The sequence below is a fragment of the Gopherus evgoodei genome, chromosome 1, assembly GCF_007399415.2.
Source record: "Gopherus evgoodei ecotype Sinaloan lineage chromosome 1, rGopEvg1_v1.p, whole genome shotgun sequence".
Lineage (NCBI taxonomy): Eukaryota > Metazoa > Chordata > Testudines > Testudinidae > Gopherus > Gopherus evgoodei.
In genome coordinates, this window is record NC_044322.1 from 203629442 (window position 1) to 203652021 (window position 22580).

General features: G+C 44.8%; 1 protein-coding gene across 1 annotated transcript; it reads left to right on the top strand.

Moving 5' to 3' along the window:
- The first annotated feature begins 2855 nt into the window (after nt 1–2855).
- On the top strand, nt 2856–20750 carry CPOX (coproporphyrinogen oxidase). Its single transcript, XM_030583332.1, has 7 exons — nt 2856–3569; nt 6346–6489; nt 8940–9050; nt 10052–10193; nt 14713–14931; nt 18086–18190; nt 18901–20750. The coding sequence occupies exons 1-7, from the start codon at nt 2864–2866 to the stop codon at nt 18986–18988; spliced, it is 1515 nt and encodes a 504-aa protein (XP_030439192.1). The 5' UTR covers nt 2856–2863; the 3' UTR covers nt 18989–20750.
- Nucleotides 20751–22580: the final 1830 nt, after the last annotated feature.

Below are 22580 nucleotides of genomic sequence, written 5' to 3' on the forward strand. Positions count from 1 at the left end.
CCTGTAGCAGGAAACAAGGCAGATCACCGGCCTGCAGAGGGTGCTCCACTGGAACCTGCGCTAATTCCTAAAGTGACCAGCAGGAGATGCCACGGGGATGAGTCTGCCCATTTACAGGTACATCACCTTTTTTCATGTCTCTGTATGTATAAATATCTTATGGAACACACAGACATTCTATGCATCTGAAGAAAGTGAGCTGTAGTGCACAAAAGCTATGCTGAAATAAATCTGTTAGTCTCTAAGGTGCCACAAGTACTCTTGTTTGTTTTTTGAAAAATTGGTCTCCTGTCTCCCAGCCCTGTCCCTTCACTGTTAGTTCATGTTGCCTCTCCAGCTATCCCTACATTAGATTCCTGGTTCTGTCATTGACTTGCTCTGTCAAGTCATGAAGCTCTGTGCCTCAGTTTCCCCAGCTGCAAAATAAAGATAATGCTAGAAATCCAACCTTTGCAAGTGTTTTGAGGTCCTTAGGATAAAAGGTGCCTGTAACAGTGAAAGACTCTCAACCATAGCACCTCCTGCTAGTCACTTCTGGGAATGAGCTCATCCAGCCTCCAGAGTGCCCTCTGCAGGCCAGGGTCCCACTGCCACTTGGCCCCCCATGTCCCTCCTGGACCCAGTACCCCCTTATCTGGAGTGCTGCCCCTGGCTGTACATCCCTCAGGGGTCTCCCCTCCCAAGGGAACCCCCATCTCACTATAAGGCTACTGCCAGTCATTGTCTAGCCCCTACACCCTAGGGCAGACTGCAGTATCAGCCACTCACCACAGGCAAGGTTGGGTTTGTACCTGCTGCCTTTGCCTACCGCAAGCTGCCCTCCGTAATCCCCAGTACCCACTGGCCACCTGCTAGGCCACAGCCTGGGGCTTTCCAGGCTGGAGCTCCCCAGCCTTTCCCTAGCCCTGCTCCACTCAAGTACTCTGCTCAGGTTTCTCCCTCTCAGAGACTAGAGGGAGTCTGTCTCCTGAGTGCCTGGCTCACAGCCTTTTTATAGGGCCAGCTATGGCCTGATTGGGGCATGGCCCAGCTCTGCTTATTTCCCCAATTAGCTCAGGTTTTCCCCTACCACAGCCCTCTCCCAGGGCTAATGTAAGCCCTTCAGGGCAGGAGTGGGGTTACTGCCCCGCTACAGTGCTGTGTGCTGCTCGGTGTCCCCGTTAGGTTCCCTCCTTCTGACCCTTTGACCTCACTCCTGTCCCTGTTCTTTTATTAATTGTCCCCCGCACTCAGTGGGTTCTGTGGCCCTGTGGTTCCTCCCCTTAGGCTGGGGGAGGATCCTTTAGCAGTGGGCGGGCTTCGCGCGCCCACTTCCCAGACACCCAATAGGTACAGTGCTGTGTGCTGCTCGGTGTCCCCGTTAGGTTCCCTCCTTCTGACCCTTTGACCTCACTCCTGTCCCTGTTCTTTTATTAGTTGTCCCCCGCACTCAGTGGGTTCTGTGGTCCTGTGGGTCCTCCCTTTAGGCTGGGGGGAATCCTTTAGCATTGGGCGGGCGTCTGCCCGCCCACTTCCTGGAACCCAATAGGTACAGTACTATGTGATCATTATTATTATTATTACTACATAGGATGAACAACATTGCCAAGATGTAACTGAAACTAATTTTTCAATTCTTGACTGTTTATCTATGCAGCTTTAAGAAAATTAATGGGGGGGGGAGTTTCCATTTAATAAACAATAGTAATTTGCTAGTAAACTGTGATTTTATCATTCTAAAATACACTTGATTACATCCTCTCTGGAGGTTCACATTAAAAATGCCACCAGATGGCAGTGACTGAATAGTCTGTGCGACACATACAGAGCCTAGTCAATAACGCACTGGTTGAGGCATCAGAAGACCATGGATGGTTCTGTTCCTGGATCTGCTGTGTCACCTTGGGCAAGTCACTCCACCTGTCTTGTCTATTCAGATTGTGAACTCTTCAGGGCAGGGACAGTAACTCACTATGTTTATACAGTGCATAGCACAATACAGTTTGTAGGGACTACTTAAATACTACTACTAATAATAATGACAATGTATACTCCTAACCCAATTAGCTAATCCTCTGGGCTACCAGAGCTCACCCAGAAAGCAGCCCTGGGCTCCAATGGATTCAGTTGTTGTTTTTAGGCCAACAGTGAGTAATCCAAAATCCAATTTTTCAGTTAATACATAAAAATACTTTGAGGTAATTTTTGAAAGTCAGATATAAAACTAGGTACTCTTATTAAAACTGGGTTGACACAAACTATGTATTTTAACAGCCAAATTCTTGGTGCCTGAGAAATCACAGGACAGTTGAATAAAGTAACAAGTACAAGTTGCTTTTCTCAGCATCCAAGATAGATCAGTACCATTCACAGTCATTGAGCAGGCTCTCTCTGATCAGTTGATTTGTTTGTAAGATACATTATAAAACCATGCTTTAGACTTCTGAGAGTGTTATCCCACAAAGGGTTGGAGCCATTCAGTTAGCGTGGCATCAGTTTTGGTCAGGGGGCGAGCTCTGGATCTGATCTCCAGGGTTGGTTTTCTGCAGCCTCCAAGTCTTCAGGGGCCGAATGCTCACACGCGAGTTGTCACCTCGCAGCTGAGAACAATATTAATGTAAACACTACACCACCCTGCCTTGGGCAGCAACCATGGGTATTTGGGGGATCAGCCCCTGCCCTGCCCCCACCCTGCAGCCCCCTGTCCCGGGCGGTCTGTGGGGATTACGACACTCTGCAGCCCCCCCTGCTGGGGACGAAGGGAGCGCGCCCTGGGGATGACACCGGACGTGCCTTATTACACAGCCCCGCTCCTGTATAATCTTGCAGCACCCGCCGGGTTCAGACACCCCCGCAGCCGGACGCTGCACCCACCTCTCGTCCCATGTCCGGCGCTAGCGGGACGCCGCGAGCTTCCAAATCCCCGGTGCAACCCCGCCCCCTCGTTCTCGGGCGCCTCGCAGCCCTCGCCCCTGCTGCTGCTGGGGGCTGTAGTCCGGCGCGACGCCCTGGGCGGCGGGAGCGGCTGGCGGGCGGAACTACATTTCCCAGCATGCCGTGCTCCCCGGGCTGGGGAGCGCCGCTGGCAGCTCAGGCGGCCGCGAGGGGGCTGCTGGTGGCTGCTGTCATGTCCCTGCTGCTGCGTGGGGCCGGGGCTGCGCTGCGCCCATGCTGCCGCGCCGCTTCCCGCAGGGGGCTCGGCTCCTCCTCCGGCGCCTGGGGACCCCCGGGCGGCGGGGCCAGAGTCCGGCCGGGGCGGCGCTCGCTGCTGGCCGGGCTGGCGGGGGCCGCGGCGGCGCTGGCCGGGCTGGGGCTGGTGCGGCGGGCGGAGATGGTGTCGCGGGAGCCGGTGGCGCCCGGCCTGGGGGAGGAGGCGGCGGCGGCGGCGGAGCAGGACGAGCTGTCCCGGCGCTGCGGGGATTTCATGGCCCCGCCGGTTAGCGGGCTGCGGGAGCTGCGGAGCCGGCGCCAGGACGTGCGGAGCCGCATGGAGATGCTGATCATGGAGACCCAGAGCCAGGTGTGCCGCGCCCTGGCCCAGGTGGATCGCGGCGCCGCCTTCACCGTGGACCGGTGGGAGAGGAAAGAAGGTGACGAGCCGCAGGGAGCGGGGCCGAGGGTGCGGGGCACGGAGTGGGAGCCTGGCTGCGCCTACCTGGGGGGCGGGGGTGAGTTTCACGCAGGGTGGGTGGACTGGAGGATCCTTACAGGATGTTTGTGCCTGGCCGCACGTACTCTCGGTATAACAAGTTGACAGATAAGCGATCAGACCTCAGACCAACGGTGAAGCCTGACCCTGGGTACATCATGCCGACCGCTAAGATACCAGAGGACATTGTTTTCTCCCTACAATTTCACAGTTCTGATCGATAGGGTCGGAAGTAGATCATGTGGGTGTTAATCATTTGATCTGTCTGGAATAGATCACATCACATTACCACTGGTCAAAGAAAAAGAGGGGTGCCAAAAGGAGCCATGCTCATGTGTGCATCTGGAGAATGTTGTATCTGATTATCCTTTCCTCTTGCTATTAATCCTTTCCACTTGCCTCTTTTCTTTCCAATATCAGAGCTTTCTTGCACCCTGAAAATAAATAAGGAATTCCTAGGAACAGGTCTTTGTGTCTCTAGCAATTAAGCAATCACATAAAATGTTGTGGTAAGCCAAAAAGCAGTTAAGTAACTCTTGCAAAATACTGCAGTCATCAGTTGTTGCCAAACAGGGTAAAGCTGTTTGATGTATGGACAGATTCTGTTTTATAATGATACTTTTCTTGCAGATATGACATTTCTGCCTCTACTCTCCAAGGCATAAATTCTGGGCATTACTCACAATCACGCACAGATTCTAAAAGGGAAGATATAAATGGTCAAGGTTTGAAAAGTTTACCAGACACATACTATGTAGAAAAACAAACCTACTGTACAAAAGAAGGCTGGACCCTACCAATGAGTCCAGAATAAACGTATTAGTGAAAAGTCTGGATCTCCCCCAGGCCTCCCCAGCTCCAGGGAAGAGAAGAGTTGCTGGGATTTCTACCAGGATGCTTTCCATGCAGGGCGGCTCCAGGCACCAGCACGCCAAGCACGTGCTTGGGGCAGCAAGTCACTGGGGGCGCTCTGCTGGTCGCTGCAAGGGCAGCAGGCAGGTTGCCTTCGGCAGCATGCCTGCGGAGGGTCCGCTGGTCCCGCGGCTTCAGGGAACCTCCCGCAGGCGTGCCGCCTAATCCGCGGGACTGGGGACCTCCCGCAGGCAAGCTGCAGAAGGCAGCCTGCCTGCCCTGCTTGAGGCTGCAAAATACCTAGAGCCGCCTCTGTTTCCATGTACCCTGGGTGGTGGTGGTGTGTGTCTGTCTTCTATATTTGCCTTTGATTAGTAGGTGTCTGATAAATGTGAAGATCCCTCTTCCTTTAATTGCAAGAAGTTGTTGTTTTTCATCATTTTTTCCCTCTCCAGACCTACCCCTTCTCGATAGCCTCCTGACTGCTGGGTGTAGGAGAAAGGTTCCTTTTGAATCCTCCTTTCTTCCTACTCTCTTTCTCCTGAACAACTCCAGTACTTGCATATATGGTTGCTCATTGCTTTCCCAAGCAGCAGTGTGAAATTGACATGGTTTGTGACAGTTTTGTTATTCCATTCAGGGTTCTGAATAGCAGTAGAGAAGCTGACTGGTGCCGCTTTATCCAAACACTACTGATGCTTAGGAAAGTTATGAACAGCGTGTGGAAGCACAGAAGCTGTCTGAAAATCAAGTGTAATTTTCCTGAATTATCTCCTGACATTTGACAGATTCTCTTTACAATCATAAGAACTAGATGTTTGTTTTAAATGAAATTAAGTTCTGTAGAAGCCCCTGTACTTGCCAGGGAATGTTTCACTATTATTACTGGCAAGTGGGAGAGTGAGAGTGGATTTTTCAAGGCTTCTAAATGATTTGGAGCAATCATAGCATTTTAAAATGAGGGCTGGTCCACACTACGGGGGGAAAATCGATCTTAGATACGCAACTTCAGCTACGTGAATAACGTAGCTGAAGTCGAATATCTAAGATCGGATTACTCACCCGTCCTCATCGCGCGGGATCGATGTTCGCGGCTCTCCCTGTCGATTCCGCAACTCCGTTGGGGTTGATGGAGTTCTGGAATCGATGTAAGCGCGCTCAGGGATCGATATATCGCGTCTAGATGAGACGCGATAAATCGATCCCCGAGCAATCGATTTTAACCCGCCGATACGGCGGGTAGTCTGGACGTAGCCTGAGAGGTTTTGATAAAATGTGTCTCTTAATGAGTGACTGAGAATGAAGATTGATATTAATTACAGTCTTTGGTTTCACTTTGGAGATGTGGAACTGCTTAAAACAAATTCAAATTCAGAAGAGAGTACTAATGGTACTTGAGCTGACCATTTATTCTTGCTACTTATGTAATTTGGGTCATCGGGAGGGTTTTTTATAGCGAAAACTCTGCTGCACATCTGAAGTCAAAATGTGGCTATTTGTTTCTACTTGCAGTTGCAAGTGACTTTGGTTTATAGTTCTGTTTCTAACCAGGTTCTAGTAACTCCAGACTTGTCTGTGTTTCCAGTGACAGAATAAATGGGCTCTCTAGGTACTTCATGCAATCTATGGGCAGCCTGTAAAATTCACTGCTTCAAGAGGTGATTGTTAAATAATAGAGGTGGATTTGTAGAAGAACTAGATAATTTTATCATCAGCAGCATCATTTGTAGTTATTCAAGGTAAGCAAAGGAGTCAAGATAGCTCTTGAATATCTAATGGTCACCTGTACGCTACTAGTCAGTGTTAAGAATTGGCAGGATAAGATGCCTCTGAGATCAAAACTTTCCTGGGCTTGTATTTAACAGGTGGAGGTGGTATCAGTTGTGTGCTCCAGGATGGCAACATCTTTGAGAAGGCAGGCGTCAATGTTTCTGTAGTTTTTGGGCATCTTTCCGAGGAAGCAGCCCAACAGATGAGAAGCAGAGGGAAAACCCTGAAGACCAAAAATGGTAAAACATGCTATTTAAAACCTAATTGAGTCTACAGTGTTACTGAATTATTGAGTTTGAGACAAATAAATCCAGACTTCTCTTATCTATGTTTTTTATAAACTGCCTTACCATATTCAAACAGATCTTGAAGAAGGCCACATTTCTGAATGAAATTGTTTCTCTTTACAGTGGGGATCCAGTGGACATAGTGTACTTAGATTTCCAGAAAGCCTTTGACAAAGTCCCTTACCAAAGGCTCTTACGTAAATTAATTTGTCATGGGATAAAAGGGAAGGTCCTTTCATGGACTGAGAACTGGTTAAAAGACAGGAAACAAAGGGTAGGAATTAATAGTAAATTCTCAGAATGGATAGGGGTAACTAGTGATGTTCCCCAAGGGTCAGTCCTAGGACCAATCCTGTTCAACTTATCCATAAATGATCTGGAGAAAGGGATAAAAAGTGAGATGGCAAAGTTTGCAGATGATCCTAAACTGCTCAAGATAGTTAAGACCAAAGAAGGCTGTGAAGAACTTCAAAAAGATCTCACAAAACTAAGTGATTGGGCAACAAAATGGGAAATGAAATATGATGTGGATAAATGTAAAGTAATGCACATTGGAAAAAATAACTCTAACTATACATACAATATGATGGGGGCTAATTTAGCTACATCAAATCAGGAAAAAGATCTTGGAGTCATCATGGATAGTTCTCTGAAGACGTCCGTGCAGAGGTGGTCAAAAAAGCAAACAGGATGTTAGGAATCATTAAAAAGGGGATAGAGAATAAGACTGAGAATATTATTGTCCTTATATAAATCGATGGTATGCCCACATCTTGAATACAGTGTACAGATGTGGTCGCCTCATCTCAAAAAAGATATACTTGCACTAGAAAAGGTTCAGAGAAGGGCAAATAATATGATTAGGGGTTTGGAGAGGGTCTCATAGGAGGAGAGATTAAAGAGGCTAGGACTTTTCAGCTTGGAAAAGAGGAGACTAAGGGGGGGAATATGATCGAGGTATATGAAATTATGAGTGATGTGGAGAAAGTAGATAAGGAAAAGTTATTTACTTATTCCCATAATACAAGTAGTAGGGGTCACCAAATTAAATTGATGGGCAGCAGGTTTAAAACAAATAAAAGGAAGTTCTTCTTCACGCAGCGCACAGTCAACTTGTAAAACTCCTTACCTGAGGAGGTTGTGAAGGCTAGGACTATAACAGCGTTTAAAAGAGAACTGGATAAATTCATGGAGGTTAAGTCCATTAATGGCTATTAGCCATGATGGGTAAGGAATGGTGTCCCTAGACTCTGTCTGTTTGTCAGAGGGTGGAGATGGATGGCAGGAGAGAGATCACTTGATCATTACCTGTTAGGTTCGCTTCCTCTGGGGCACCTGGCTTTGGCCACTGTCAGTAGACAGGATACTGGGCTAGATAGACCTTTGATCTGACCCAGTATGGCCGTTCTTATGTTCTGAGTGCTCTACAACTCGTCCTATAGTATGCATGACAGGTTCTAAACATGAACACTCACCTAGGAAGCTGTCAAATCTCCAAAGATTTGAATATTAAAATAAGTGTCACCTGTCTTGATGCTCTGTCTTGAGGACAAAAGAAGTGCAGCCAAAATTGTTTGAGCAATTACAAATCCAGATTAAAGAGGAGAGGGTATGTGGACTATTAAAACCACCTCAAGGTGACATGTTATGTTTGCCGGAAGATTTTTTTAACTCTTGGCTCCTATTAGCATTGTAGTAACACTAGAGTGTAGTTCACGTCAAAAAAGGATCCAGTAAAAATGCCATTGTATTCCATATTCCGCCTTCATCTCGTATTTGTTCATGAATAAAAATCTTGTTCCGTTACACTGTACACCCCCCCCGTACAAATGTACAATTTAGATTTCTGTTTTTCTTTTGTATATAAAGCTAAAGGGAACTCCTCCCCTCCCCCAAGTAAATTAGAACTTGAGTTGTTTTGTTACTGAAAAGAGTTTCTCCTGGTCCCCATGCAGTCCTAGTAATACTTCTTTGTCACTGCAGTAAGACAGCATAACTTGGAAGATGCACCTGGAGCAAGCATGTAAGGACTTACACTGCCATTTTTGGGTCTCTTTTCTTACCATAAATACATTGTAATAAATGACAGCTCACTGTTGAAAACTTGAGCTTGCTTTGCATTTCTCAAATTCCAAATGTTGCTGTTTGTTTGGAGGAGAAAATTGCAAGAGCTGGTATTGTGCTTGTGCACTGCTTTTCAGCATTCACTAGATTAGATCCTGATTCTTCAGCTAGCTGCTATGGTCAGGCCTGTTTAGTAGACATGCTGACTTCAGTGAGACACCATGCAGAGCCAGTTGCAGAGTTGGAGTCATAGTTTGGAAGCCTTCAGGTTAAAAGATGCTGCATGTAAATTGTTCCTGTTCTTAACTACTGCTTTTTATCTACGTGCTGCTGTCTAGGTAAATTGCCTTTTTGTGCCATGGGTGTAAGCTCCGTTATCCATCCAAAGAATCCCCATGTTCCAACTATACACTTCAACTACAGATACTTTGAAATTGAGAATGCTGATGGTAAGATTTATAATGGTCTGGGGTGTGTACAAATATGGAGTCAGATTTTAAGGATTGAGCGTGACTTAGGGTATGTCCACACTACCCGCCAGATCGGTGGGTAGCGATTGATTTATCAGGGATTGATGTATCATGTCTCGTCTAGACGCGATAAATCGATCCCTGAACACTCTGCCGTCGACTCTGGAACTCCACCAGGGCGAGAGGTGGAAGCAGAGTTGACGGGGGAGCTGCGGCCGTCGATACCTCGCGTCCTCACGGCGCGGGAAGTTGAAATAAGATACGTTGACTTCAGGTACGCTATTCTCGTAGCTGAAGTTGCATATCTTAGATCGATTCCTCCCCCCAGTGTAGACCAAGCCATAGTGGTTAAAGCACAGGATTATGAACCCTTCTAATTCTGTTTCCAGCTGTGCCACAAAATTGTTGTGTAGCATTGAGTAAGTCATTTAGGTATTGGGGTTATTTTTTTTTACTTTATTTTAATGAAATTTATCAATCTGATACAAGGAGGAGCCAACACCATGTGACCAATCACCAATGGTCCATGGACCACGATTTGCAACGTTTTTTAGAGGAAGTGATTCATTTCCCTGCTATCTTCCTGCTGCAGGGTTAACTTAAACTAATATACTGTAGATGGCTCCTGACTATCGTTACAAACCTGAGACAGAATTTTTGTAAGCCCATTCAGGGTAGTAACTACAAAAGACTAACCTTGTGCAATTGATACCACATGAGAATGGGCAGTAGTCAGGACAACTGATATAACACTGTACAAACTTTCCTGCTTGGCAGTTAACTGAATAATTGTCTGGATTCATGAGTTGTTTTCACCCATATAATATTAGTTTAAACTAAGCATTTACAGTGCTACTTTTGGGTACTCTTGAATTTAACGTTTGAAAGTAGTTGCAATTGTTAGTTTGTATCTGACACCTAGCATGGTATATGATTTGTGTTTGGAAATAAACCAGTTGTTGCATGTCTGTCTACTGTAGGGACTAAGCAGTGGTGGTTTGGTGGTGGAACAGACCTGACTCCAACTTACTTGAATGAAGAGGATGCTGTTCATTTTCACAAAACTCTGAAGGAAGCTTGTGATCAGCATAATCCAGAACTGTACCCCAAATATAAGAAGTGGTATGTGTGGGAAGATGTACTTGCATTGTTGTTTACCTTAGGTCGGATTATTTTTATTTATTTATTTGTGGGAAGGAGGTATCACACAACAGGTCATGCTAATGCTGTTGCTTTAAGTTGGTCATTAGCTCACCTCACAAAACTATTGGGAATCTTGAATGATATATAATTAGTGTGGTTTATCAGGGCCATGTTCTGCCCTCTGATATGTATAAGCAGCTCCCAGTGAACCTCCACTGGAGCTGCCAGTGTATATCTGGGTAAAATTTGGCCAGATATGTTTGTAAAGCACTTGGAGATCTCCATTATTCATATGGGACAAAAAATTCAAATTCGAATGTCTAAAATTGGGCTCCTAAATTGATGTTTGTAGCCTGTTTTCCAGAGTTGCTGTGTGACCTGTCACAGATCTCCTTTGTCAGTTTGGGCAAGTAACTTAACATCTGTGTGTCTCACTTTCCCCATTGGTAAAATGGAGGAAAATAATAAATGCTCCTGTGAGATGGATGGTAAGGGTGAACTTATTACACCCTGAAAAGAACTGAGATCCTCTGAAGGGAGTGACTGCTGCAGAATCACAAGCTAATTCACTTGCTGCTCTTCACTGAAAAGAGAGTTTTCTACTATGATATGGGCTGTTTGCACTAATAATGTTTTTAACTGCTCCGTTTTCATATTTTTGCTTGTTGCTAACCTAGCTCTTAATAAATAATACTGTACAATATGGCACAACATCTGACGCCTGTAACTTGTGCAAGGTTTAGGTGGTATAACTCTAAATAACACACGCCCTCTGTTATAGTTGGGAATGTTTTTGCAAGTTATCCATGACTGAAATTGCCAAGTGCTTTATTTCTTGATAACAATGCCTGCCATTCATGCCTGCTGCCTTCCATATGAGCCTCTCAAAGCACATTACAAATATTAAGCTATAAAACCTAGACCTTCATTCCAGTGCCCTAGTCACAAGACCATCTATATCTCCTTGTAACACAGCACTACATATTTTTATTTATTTTGTATCTTTGGAGGAAGAGATGGGGGGAAAGTAGCAGAAGATACAGATATTGGCAGGGGCAGAGGAGGGAGGGAATGTCAGAAAGCAAAACCATAGAGAACTTTCTTCTAGTTTTTGTGAAATAGTGTTAGATGTGAGGAACCACAATGTGGCATCTTAATTTTAGACATTAAGAGCTGCAAAGACCTGCTTACTTTGTCCATCCTCTGCCAATGGAGGATTGCAGACCAAAAATGCTTTGCCCAATTTAATCTCTTTTGTGAATGTTTCAAGCAACTGGACTTTCATGCCTTCCCCGGGAGATTATTCCACAGAGCGCTCTGGTGAGAAACATTTTATTTATGGTTCAGGCTAAGAAACTTACTTCCCTTTTCATCCCCCTGCTCCCAGATATCTTGTACCTTTCCTCTTCCTCATTGGGGCAAGACCCTTGGGTGCAATTGTCAAAAGGACTCGGAGGTAGTTTAGCTCTGCTCCCACTGAAATCCGTAGTAAAACTCCCATTGACTTCAGTGGGATCAGTTGGGCTAGCACTGCACTTTTGAAAATCCCACCCCAGCGTCTTTGCTGTCAGACAAAGCAGACAATTACTGGGCTAAATTATATTACTCAGAACTAATTAGGGCGCCTTTTGCGGGGTGGGGACAAGGAGGGAAAGGCGTTTGCCCTTGTTGCATGCAAGAGGAGCGTCCTGCTATGTAAACAGCTGCAGCTTTCAATGACAAATGCATTAGAAGCTTAGCTGTGCATAAAGACATAGGGCTTGTCTACATCAGAAAGTTGCAGCGCTGGTGAGGGAGTTACAGCGCTGCAACTTAGGAGGTGTACACATCTGCAGGGCATCACCAGCGCTGCAACTCCCTGTTTGCAGCGCTGGCCGTACTCCCGTTTTGTCTCGGGTGTAGAGGATCCAGCGCTGGTGATCCAGCGCTGGTAATCCAATGTAGACACTTACCAGCGCTTTTCTTGACCTCCGTGGAAGGAGGAAGCCTCTGGTAATCAAGCTGGTCTCCTTTCCCGGTTTGCTCTCTCATTCCCGGAACCCCGAGCAAGCAGGTCTCCTTCCCTGCGGTTTGCTGGGTGGCTCTGGGAACGCGAGAGCAAACCGCGGCGAAGCTGGTCTCCTTTCCCGGTTTGCTCTCTCGTTCCCGGAACCCCGAGCAAGCAGGTCTCCTTCCCTGCGGTTTGCTGGGTGGCTCCGGGAACGCGAGAGCAAACCGCGGCGAAGCTGGTCTCCTTTCCCGGTTTGCTCTCGCGTTCCCGGAACCCCGAGCAAGCAGGTCTCCTTCCCTGGGGTTTGCTGGGTGGCTCGGGTAAGGCGAGAGCAAACCGCGGCGAAGCTGGTCTCCTTTCCCGGTTTGCTCTCGCGTTCCCGGAACCCCCCTTGAAGCCGCCCAACAGCGCTGCAGTGTGGCCACATCTAACACCACTTGCAGCGCTGGTTGCTGTAAGTGTGGCCACTCTGCAGCGCTGGCCCTATACAGCTGTACTAATACAGCTGTAACAACCAGCGCTGCAAAATTGTAGATGTAGACATGGCCATAGATTTAAACTGACTGTCTCTCTTGCTTTGGAAGACGTAGCTGATGGTGCCCTTCAGTCTTAAAGCATAATGAATTGCTGGCTGCTCTGCATCCAGTGTCTTATCTGCCACAAGCTATGATATCCAGAGGAAGGGTAACTTCTTTCTGTAAGCTGCCAGCCTTTGTCTGAGTGTGAGAGATAAAGTGGGTGGTTTGAGTTCATTTATGCTGTTATCTGGGGGCACATTAGTTAATGTGCACATAATGATCTTCTCTTCAAAGAATCTCTTATGTAGTAGGAGATATCCAAGTACTTCTGTGCAGGTTATTACAGTTCCTTTACTAGATGAGAAAGCTATTCAAGCAAGCTACAGAGGTTGAGGATAGCCAGTAGTGTAGGGTATGTCGGCTTAAAGCGTTAACAGATACCCACAAGGAAGGCTGTACAGCCATTACTCATTATCAAGTGATGTATATGTATGCAGGGGAGAGGAGAGAACCTAGTGGAATCAGCATGCACTTCCTTGTTCCTTACTCAGAAGGCAGCCTCAGGGAGGAATACACTCCTTCTTCTCCCATGAGGAGGGGAGATGAATCACTTCCTTCCTATGCAGACAGCCCAACACTACTGCTTGGTTTAAGAAGCAGTTGTGTAAGGACATGTGTGCTGCCCCTGAACCCAACTTTCTCAAATGGAGAAGCTCGCACTTATATTGCTGTGCTAATTTCTGTCCTAAGTGTCTCATCAGGTTTATACTCTGTGCTCTTCTGTTGAGTTTCACATGCTGTCCCACTGCTCTCTAAGGTCTGGTCTATGCTAGGGGTGGGTATCGATCTAAGTTATGCAACTTCAGCTACATTAATAACATAGGTGAAGTCGATGTACTTAGATCTACTTACCACGGTGTCTTCACTGCGGTAGGTTGACAGTTGACACTCCTCCGTCAACTCCACCTGTGCCTCTTGCTCCGGTGGAGTACCGGAGTCGGGAGAGTGCTCAGCAGTCGATTTATCGCATCTTCACTAGCCGTGATAAATCGACCCCTGCTGGATCTATCGCTCTGGAGATAAGTGTAGACATGCCCTAAGTTTCACTCTCCACTCACCTTGGACTAAAAAGCTGATTCTCCCAGGAAGAGAGATGTCTTTCAATTTATAGTAACTTCTCCATCTTAGTGCATGTATGGCCCCACTTTTTGTTTTTATTGCTTGAGAGCAGCCATTGTGGGCAGATCTTATGAGATTCTAGTAGAGAGAGAGAGACGGGATCTCCTTGGAGGAACCCTCTGACAGGAAAGGAGATACCCTGTCCTCTTTTGTCTCAAAATGCACAGCCAGTGTGATACCAAGACTTTTTCGTTCTGTCTCAAACTTGAAAATGGGCCTGCTTTCATGGGCAAATGTTGCTAAAGATTTGTGAATCTTTCAAGTATTTTTAAAAAAAACTAGTAAAATTGCAAAGGAGAAAGTTTGTTTGTTTTTTTTTTAGGGAGAACATGAAATGGCAAAAACTTGTGTGCAGGCTTCCACAAAATAAAATGTGAATTTTTATACAGCTCTGGAAACAAGGGCTGCAGAGATCTGTGAGATGTACCTTGGTAAGACTTTTCCCCAGTTTCCTTGGTAAAGTGTGGAATTATACCCTTGAAGACTAATGTTTGCATACATAGCCATGTATTTCAAAATTTGCTGTTGTGCTTGTTCGTACATGTGCAGTAGCTGATCTTTTTTTCAAGATAAGCAGTGTCATTCTTCTTTATACTGAGAGTATGATTTAATGGCAGCTAATGTAGAGCCTAGTCCTGAATGGTGCTGAGCATCTTTAGCTTTCATTTAAGTCAATGGGCGAAGAGAGCATTCAGTATCTTGCAGGATTTGGCCTTTCATCTGCCTTTCACCAGTCTAATGTCTGGGGTTTTGAGTGGTTTACTCTGAACTTGGTGCACTAGCTTTGACATCTGGTTGTTGCTTCTTCCAGGTGTGATGATTACTTTTACATCAAGCACCGTGGAGAGCGAAGAGGGATTGGGGGCATATTCTTCGATGATCTGGACTCTCCCTCAAAAGAAGAAGCATTTCAGTTTGTGCAGAGTTGTGCCAAAGCCATTGTGCCTTGCTACGTTCCCATTGTGAAGAAACACTCCGGTGACCCTTTCACACCAGAGGAAAAGTTATGGCAACAGCTTCGTAGAGGGAGGTGAGTAATGCAGGAACAAAATGTAACATAGTGGAGTTGGGGAAGAGGAGAAAGTGAGACTGGTTCCTCTATGTCATGACACGAGGGAAACTTGCATGTGTCTGGAAAAGTTTCCAAGAACTCTTCTGTAACATTCCCACATTGAATCTTTGCAGATTCACAAAGTTATGTTTTAAAAATAGATCCTGAAAATCCTACTTAAGTTGGTACAACTACATTTTTTAGGTTGTTTTCCACTTTTTAAAGGTGTTCAGGCTGATTCCATTTTAGAAATAGAGGATCCTATGTTTCTTTTGCCAGTACAAACCGAACTCTTCATAGTGAATGCAGTATTTTTTGCCTTAAGATATTTCTTTTGCATTCTCTGAAATCCTCGGAACTCTCGAGTTCAAAGAGAGTCTCTTGAGCACTGCCAGTGATACTCATTAGTAAAACATGAGGTTTTTGAACTAAGAGGAAATTGGCCAGCCCTGCTGGTACGGCGCTTGTGTGTTAATGTTCTGTAATAAAGTGAGTATGGGGACAATGATAAATAAGAATACAGACTAGAAAAAATCAGGCCATCCAGTTCCTGCATTTCTTAAAAGTAATGAAGTGCTTTATGTAGAACTTCCCTTTTTAATTTGTCTCTCACCTTTGGAGAGCCCATCTTTCTGATAGTGAAATGTAGTGAGGCGAGATGTCTGGCAGGATACTATTGTAGTGGGCTTTCAAATGGCTTTTGTCTCTAGATACATAATGAAAGGGAGCTACTGCATATATGGCACTCCTTAAATACCTTGCTCTAGCAAAACTCCTTCTCTGTTGACTTAGAAATTCTCTGTAGCATAAAAAGCTGAAGGGATTGAGAATCCCCTGTAAATGTCAGCTGTAATCCTGTTATTAATTGCTGTGGTACTGCCTTCCTTCTACATGGTGAAAAATAACCCTTTTAGTCCACCATTTCTATTCAATATATGTATTGCTATTTCTTATTGTCTGGCTTCCTCCCTTTTATTCAAAGACAGTGAATGAACCAGTAAAGGGATATAGAAGATATAGAAAAGAATCAGACTGCAGTTGAGTTTAGGTCCCTGTCTTACAGCCTTTACTCACCTGAGCAATTCCACTTACTTTAATGGGACTACTCACATGAGCAGAGCATTGCAGGGTCAGGCCCATAGAATGGTTGTGGCAACTCTGGAGGGTTGTGGGAAAATAGTTTCCATTAGGTTGTAGCCAAGACCCTACTAGGCTGCTTACTATGTTTGATCTCCCTGCAGAGCCTTGGGCTAGGTTATCTTCATTCCTCTGCATGAAGATAAGGAGCCCCTCCCTTCACTGTCTCTCTCAAACGTGTTCTGGTTGTTAAGATAGCCACTTCTGAATTGTAGGGGCTCTTTTCAGTGCCACAAATGCTGGAGCAAGCAGAGTGGCTGCTGCTGTGCCATGCAGGGTCCCCACACTCTCCCATTTGTGGGGCTGAGGCAAAGAACAATAACAAAGACCAGCTGGGCCACAACAGTGCTTCGGGTGTCCCAGTTTGCATGTTGACCACTACTTAGGGAATGTCTCTGAGCGTTAGCATTTAAGTGGGGATTGAGCTTTTTGTGATCTATCTTGAATGCTTTCCACTAAAATTTTATATTAATTTCCTTCTTTCTTAACTTCGTACAAGAGAGTTGTGTCCACTTTTGCACTGGCAGGTGCTACCTCATTCCTGTATTTTAAGTCATAAGTGAAGTTCTTGTCTTATACAGGTTTCACTTTTAAATCTCTATCTATAGCCACTCTTGGGGTCAATGCTTGGCATTCTGAGTGGGTGTTTTAGCCCAGCAACTGTGGCAGGACAGGTCCAGCATAGCCTGGACAGAGTTCAGACAAAACATGGCAGTGGGAACTGGGGTGGGGTTGGGAGGCAGATGTTACTGGACAATAAAGCTTCCTTTTCCCAGATCCCCCACCTCACACTCTCTCTGCCACTGTTCTAGGATGCTGGGCATTTTATAATTCCCTGCAGCTCACTCTGCCCTACACATCCTTGTATAAGTGCTGGGTAGCTGTGGGTCTTTCTTAGTGCGAGACTGTTTATCCTTTCCCTGTTAGCTGTCGGACAGGGCTACTACAGATCCTTACAATAGTGAAAAGGGAGTCTAGCTGGATGAGCTCCTTTGGAAAATGTCCCCTTTGTGTAAAGGATTGCATGCTGGGAAGATCAGTGTTGTACGGGCACATTGCCCCTTTAGCCAGAAAGGTTGCCCAGAACACGATGGCTGTAAATTCATTAAGTAGCTGTTTCATTAGAAAAACCTCATCTGGAGACTTGCTAAAGATTTCGCTGCCTCTGTCTTGTATTTTATTTAGGAGGTAAATATGGCTTCTGATTGTAACTGTGAAGAGTTTCCATTGAGAGTTTACCCAGACTGCATATTGTGCATTGCTTTTGTGCCTATTAATGAGCTGAGTCTGTGGCTTGCAGGGTTGGTTCCAATATTCTCTCAAATAGTTGTTCAAGAATGGAGTAGATCAGGGGTAGGCAACCTATGGCATGCGTGCCAAAGGCGGCACGCGAGCTGATTTTCAGTGGCACTTACACTGCCCGGGTCCTGGCCACCGGTCCGGGGGGCTCTGCATTTTAATTCAATTTTAAATGAAGCTTCTTAAACATTTTAAAAACCTTATTTACTTTATATACAACAATAGTTTAAATATTATATTATAGACTTAAAGAAAGAGACCTTCTAAAATGTTAAATGTATTACCAGCACGCAAAACCTTAAATCAGAGTGAATAAAATGAAGACTTGGCACACCACTTCTGAAAGGGTTGCCGACCCCTGGAGTAGATGTTTCACAGCTAAGTTATTGAGTTGACAGTAATTCATTTTACTTATTTGGAAACCTCCTGTTCTTGTTTTGTGATGCCTGTGGTGTGCATTGAAAGTCTCTACTTCCTGTTGTTTGTTCACAGGAGGAAAAGGCTACATACTCATTCCTGCACATATGCTGAGAGGAACAGCTCCTCCAAAACTGGTGCTCTTTGTTCTGGTGCCTTGGGGTCAAGGAGACTGAAACTGACTATTGTTTGCAGCCTCCTGCTACATGCAAACATCAACCTATGTAACAGTAAATTTGTTTTTGTGCTAACCCTTTGTGTCTGTGTTATTCCACCACAGGTATGTGGAGTTCAATCTTGTTTATGACAGAGGTACAAAGTTTGGCCTTGCAACGCCAGGATCCAGGATTGAAAGCATTCTTATGTCTCTGCCACTGACTGCCAGGTAAGGGAAAAGTTGCATATTATTCACATGCTAGAACACTGTTTGTTTTCGTTCCTGCTGTCCAGTCTTGGCTAGGTATTGGCAGCAGGAAATGTACCTTATACATACCTGTAAACTATATATCACTCCCCAGTCCTACTGTTGTGAAACCAGCATGTTGCTGGGATGGACTGGTTTTATATGTTGAAGTACTCGGACACTGCTTCCTTTCTCTACATGAAGAGTAGTTCCTAATAAAAGAATGAGAAAATGGAAAAGGTTAAATACTCTCTACTGCTTGGAATATCTTTAACTATTTTTTTTTCCACAGCCCCCCATATGGTTCCCTGCCATTTCAGCAGTAGCTTGTTGCTCAGTGGACTATTTTACCTTCATTTTTAACCTTGGATTATTGCAGAGCTCCATGTTTAGTTTTGACACTCGACAATGAGCTAAGCAGTGGGTGAAATGACCCTATGCTGCAGTTTCTTGCATTGGGGCAAGAGGGAAGTTGAAACCTAAGGGTCTCCCCCTGACTACCTCCTCCATTGAATATAATGGGTGTAAATATCTATTCCTAACTTGAGGTGAAGTTTCAGTTTTGTGTGACTATGGCATCCACAGAAAGGGCCAGCTATCCACATCCAATCAGAACACAGCTTTGGACAAGTGGTGTCGTGTCCCTCCAGCCAGTCTCTCTAATGGTTATATTCCGTCTTTGTTGTGCACAGGTGGCAGTACATGCACACGCCGCCAGAGAAGTCCAGAGAAGCTGAAATCCTGGAAGTCCTGCGCAATCCCAAAGACTGGGTGCACTAATGAACAATGTGAGGGAGATGCTCAACTATAAGCAAACAAAATGAACTCTTACCACCTGGCTCACTCAAACTGCCGTTGCCTGGCAGTTCAGTGGCTGGATTTATATTCTTATCATGTGCCTTAAAAATGTTGTAAATGTGTCACCTTTGCATGTTGGTGCAGTGTTTCACTAGCTTACACACTTTTCTCTTTCTGTTACCTTGTGGCGGGTACGTGAGATATTAGTAGGACCAAGTGATGTGTTCAGTAACTGTTTTTCAATTTGTCTAAATACTCAATGGTATAAAATACTGTGAAATGTTCCCCTAAAGAATTAGTGTTTTCCAAGCTAAAGGTTAGTTGTGCTCTAAATTACACTGCTTGCTATTAGGAAATTCACAGGAAATTTTAACATTTTCAAAATAACTTTCTTCTTTGTTTCATAGTTAAATGAGTGTCTCTGTTCTGGTGCATATTAAACCTCTTTTTAAATTCAGTTTCAGATACTTTATAGCACAGTTACTTTTCACTAAGGGACAGATTTTTAAAGGTATTTTGGTGCCTGACTCTCATTGATGTCAGTGGGATTTGGATTGGGTGCCCAAATACTTTTTTAAATCTGGCCCTGCGTTCCTAAAATATAATTTCACAGAGTTGAAAATCTACTGAAAGCAGGTAGGAAACATTTGACTCTGGGCCAGCTAAGGAAAATTAGCTCCCTTGCCTTTTTTCAGACCTACCAAGCAGGGCTATGTTAAAGACAGACTGAACAAAGAAAATAGTGAAGCCATACATTTTAAGGAAGGGATTTTTACGTTAATCATATCCCAGCCATCAAGACTGCAGTATAAAATATGTTTTATCAATGTGCTTTTTAGATCAAAAATCCTCTACGATGTATTAAAATTCACCTTTCCAGGAAAACAGAGCACAAAGTATGTTTAAGCAAAATGCTGACCCAAAAGAGGAGGAAGTCCAGCTATATACTAGTTTTTACACTAGGTTTTATTTACATGAATGTACTTCTGAGCTAAAGCGTCCTTCACTCACTGCTGACTCTGAGGCCTTTAGGGGACGGTGGCAAAGATTGCAGAGAACACTTACTATTGGAGGGAAGTTGTGACATACTGCACTGTACACCTCTCACAGAAGAACACCCAACATTATTAAATGTGGGTGTCTAAAGTTAAGCACTGAAATCCAGAATGCATTCAACCCCCCCTTGATTCTGTGGAACAGTCTCTTACTCCTTAAGTAACTCTGTTCATGTCAGAGGACTACTTGAGGAGTAAGGCACTACTCAGTATGAACAAGTGACAGAATCTCACCCCTTCCGTGTCCCCAGGTATCTAAGGTGGCCTGGTCTAAACAAAGCTGCACCAGTTTAACTAAAAGTCTGATCTTAAACCAACTTTGTTAAACTGGTGTAGCATTGTGTGGCACTATTATACTTACCTCAACCTGGCTTATACTAGCTTAGTTTGCACTGACAAATTTAAACCGGGTATGAATGTCCACATAGAGACTTGCACTAGTTAACCTGGTTTACTAATTCAGTTAAAGTTAAACCAATGGGCAAACCCCAAGTGGACTGACTTTCAAAGGTGCTCGGAATCTTTGAATATCAGGCCTTTTATTATTTTTTTTTAGGTGTTTTTAGAAACCCAAATCTGAAAAATGTGCCCTGTTTTAGCAAGATGCTAATTACAGCTTTCTTCTGTTTGCTATTTGACTTGTCATTGGACACTACTGTGAAACTGAATAAAGTGGCTAGCGCTGCAAATGTTAGTGGTCACTGATTTCTCATGGTGAAAGAGCAAAAATTATGGAAGTAATTAAATCACAGGCAGGGCCGGCTCTAGGCACCAGCAAACCAAGCACGTGCTTGGGGTGGCACAATTTCAGGGGTGGCATTCCAGCCACCTTTTTTTTTTCACTTTGGCGCTCCCGGAGGTGTGGTGTTTTTGTTTTTGTTTGTTTGTTTTTCTGGAGGCTGCAAAAAACCTAGAGCTGGCCCTGATCACAGGTACTTTTTAGTGTACTAAACGATCTATTCTGTTCCTATTCACAAATAGGAGTGTGAGTGCCATGGTAAGCACAAGCCAAGTTCTCTGTTAGCTTTTGCAATTTTATCAACCAGCTTATGATATTTGGTGGTTCTCTTTAAAGCCCTGGTTCTCGGGCAAGTGATTACAGGAGAATCTCCGCTTTCTGCTTCCAGAGAAAAGTCTGAAACCACGAACAGAGTGTAATTCAAAGGTTCAGAAGCCAGAATGCCAATAAAAAGAACCCACTTTGTGACTCCTGATGTGTAGCAGCTGACTTTTATTTTGAACACTTGGGGTTGGCAATAAATGTATAGGATTTACTACATATTGGCTGATGCTGTAAAGGGAGGAAGGTGTGATTTCCATAACTAGTGCCATGAACAAATTACTCTGAGACCAGATGCCCCTTCTAGATAGTATGATCTTCCCGGAAAAGCATCTATCTAATTGCCCTAAGTGCAGGGAGCTCAGCAACTGGAGCAGAAACAAGGCAAGCAGGTTAGATAGTGGGGATTTCGGAGCCTTGGCAGTAACCGCAAGGAGATTGGCTAGGTCTGCTCTACATTCTTCCCTTGATTTCTCTGGGACAACTTGATTTCATTAGCTGGTTTTTTTTCACTATATGAAGTTCACAATGTCTTTTGTTTTGGGGTGATCTACAGCATCAGTCCTCTCCATCCACTGATCTTAATGTTCCTGATGGTCGTGACCCTGCACGAAGATTGATGCTTGCATTGGGTGTTATCAGTGTGACTTTGCACTAAGTATAATGAAAACGTAACTCTTCATTTTTTTGAACAGCCACAAACAACATTCAGTAATGACATCTGGGGCTTGCAGTGTTTACCATGAAATACCAGGTCAGAGGGTCCAGCTGGTAGCGCTAGGTGCCATAGGGCTGGTAAAAGCCTCTGCTTAGTAAACAGGAGATCCTGGGTTATCACACTTCCCAGAGATTATTCAAGGCTTCATCCTTCAGAGAAAGCTAAAGGTAGAGTTGCTGCACCAATCTCTTCTTGAGATAAACTTCCCCCACTTTGCTAAAATTAGGATGCTTTAGCAAAAGAGAACTTCCAGTATTTCCAGTGTTCAACTTAAGGACCCCTAAACTGTGGGGGTGAATTCTTCTCTGACATAACTGTGCAGAAGACATAGTTGACCATCAGTCGAGTTAATGTGAAATTAGAGGGGATGAAACTGCTGATAATGCTCCATCCCAGCAGTGAGAGTCATCCATTGCTCCAGGATTTTATTCCGTGGATTGCATTAGGCAAGAGCAGCCTGTTAATTTCTTTGATTAAAGGGAAACGGTACCAGCAAGTATTGTAGATGAGGGAAGTCCCCTATTCTCTGAACAGAAAATGCCACACTCTGCCAACATGGGACCCAGCATTTTCTAGGCTGCTCTAGGAGACAGGTAGCTGGGAAGAGATCTGAGTTTTTCAATCACTCAGTGAATTATTAAGAAGAATTGATATGATGTCTTCAGTTTCCCTCCCTCCTTGTAAACTCCCTCATCCTCTCCAAGTAGCCAGCAGCTCACCTTCCCCAAAATATTTTCCTCC

Bases quoted from the DNA above. Each gene is read 5' to 3' on its own strand.
- CPOX (XM_030583332.1), top strand. From the start codon at position 2,864: ATGTCCGGCGCTAGCGGGACGCCGCGAGCTTCCAAATCCCCGGTGCAA. The intron at 9,051-10,051 runs GTAAGATTTATA...TGTCTACTGTAG, and splicing joins TGAAATTGAGAATGCTGATG to GGACTAAGCAGTGGTGGTTT. The intron at 18,191-18,900 runs GTAAGGGAAAAG...TGTTGTGCACAG, and splicing joins TCTCTGCCACTGACTGCCAG to GTGGCAGTACATGCACACGC.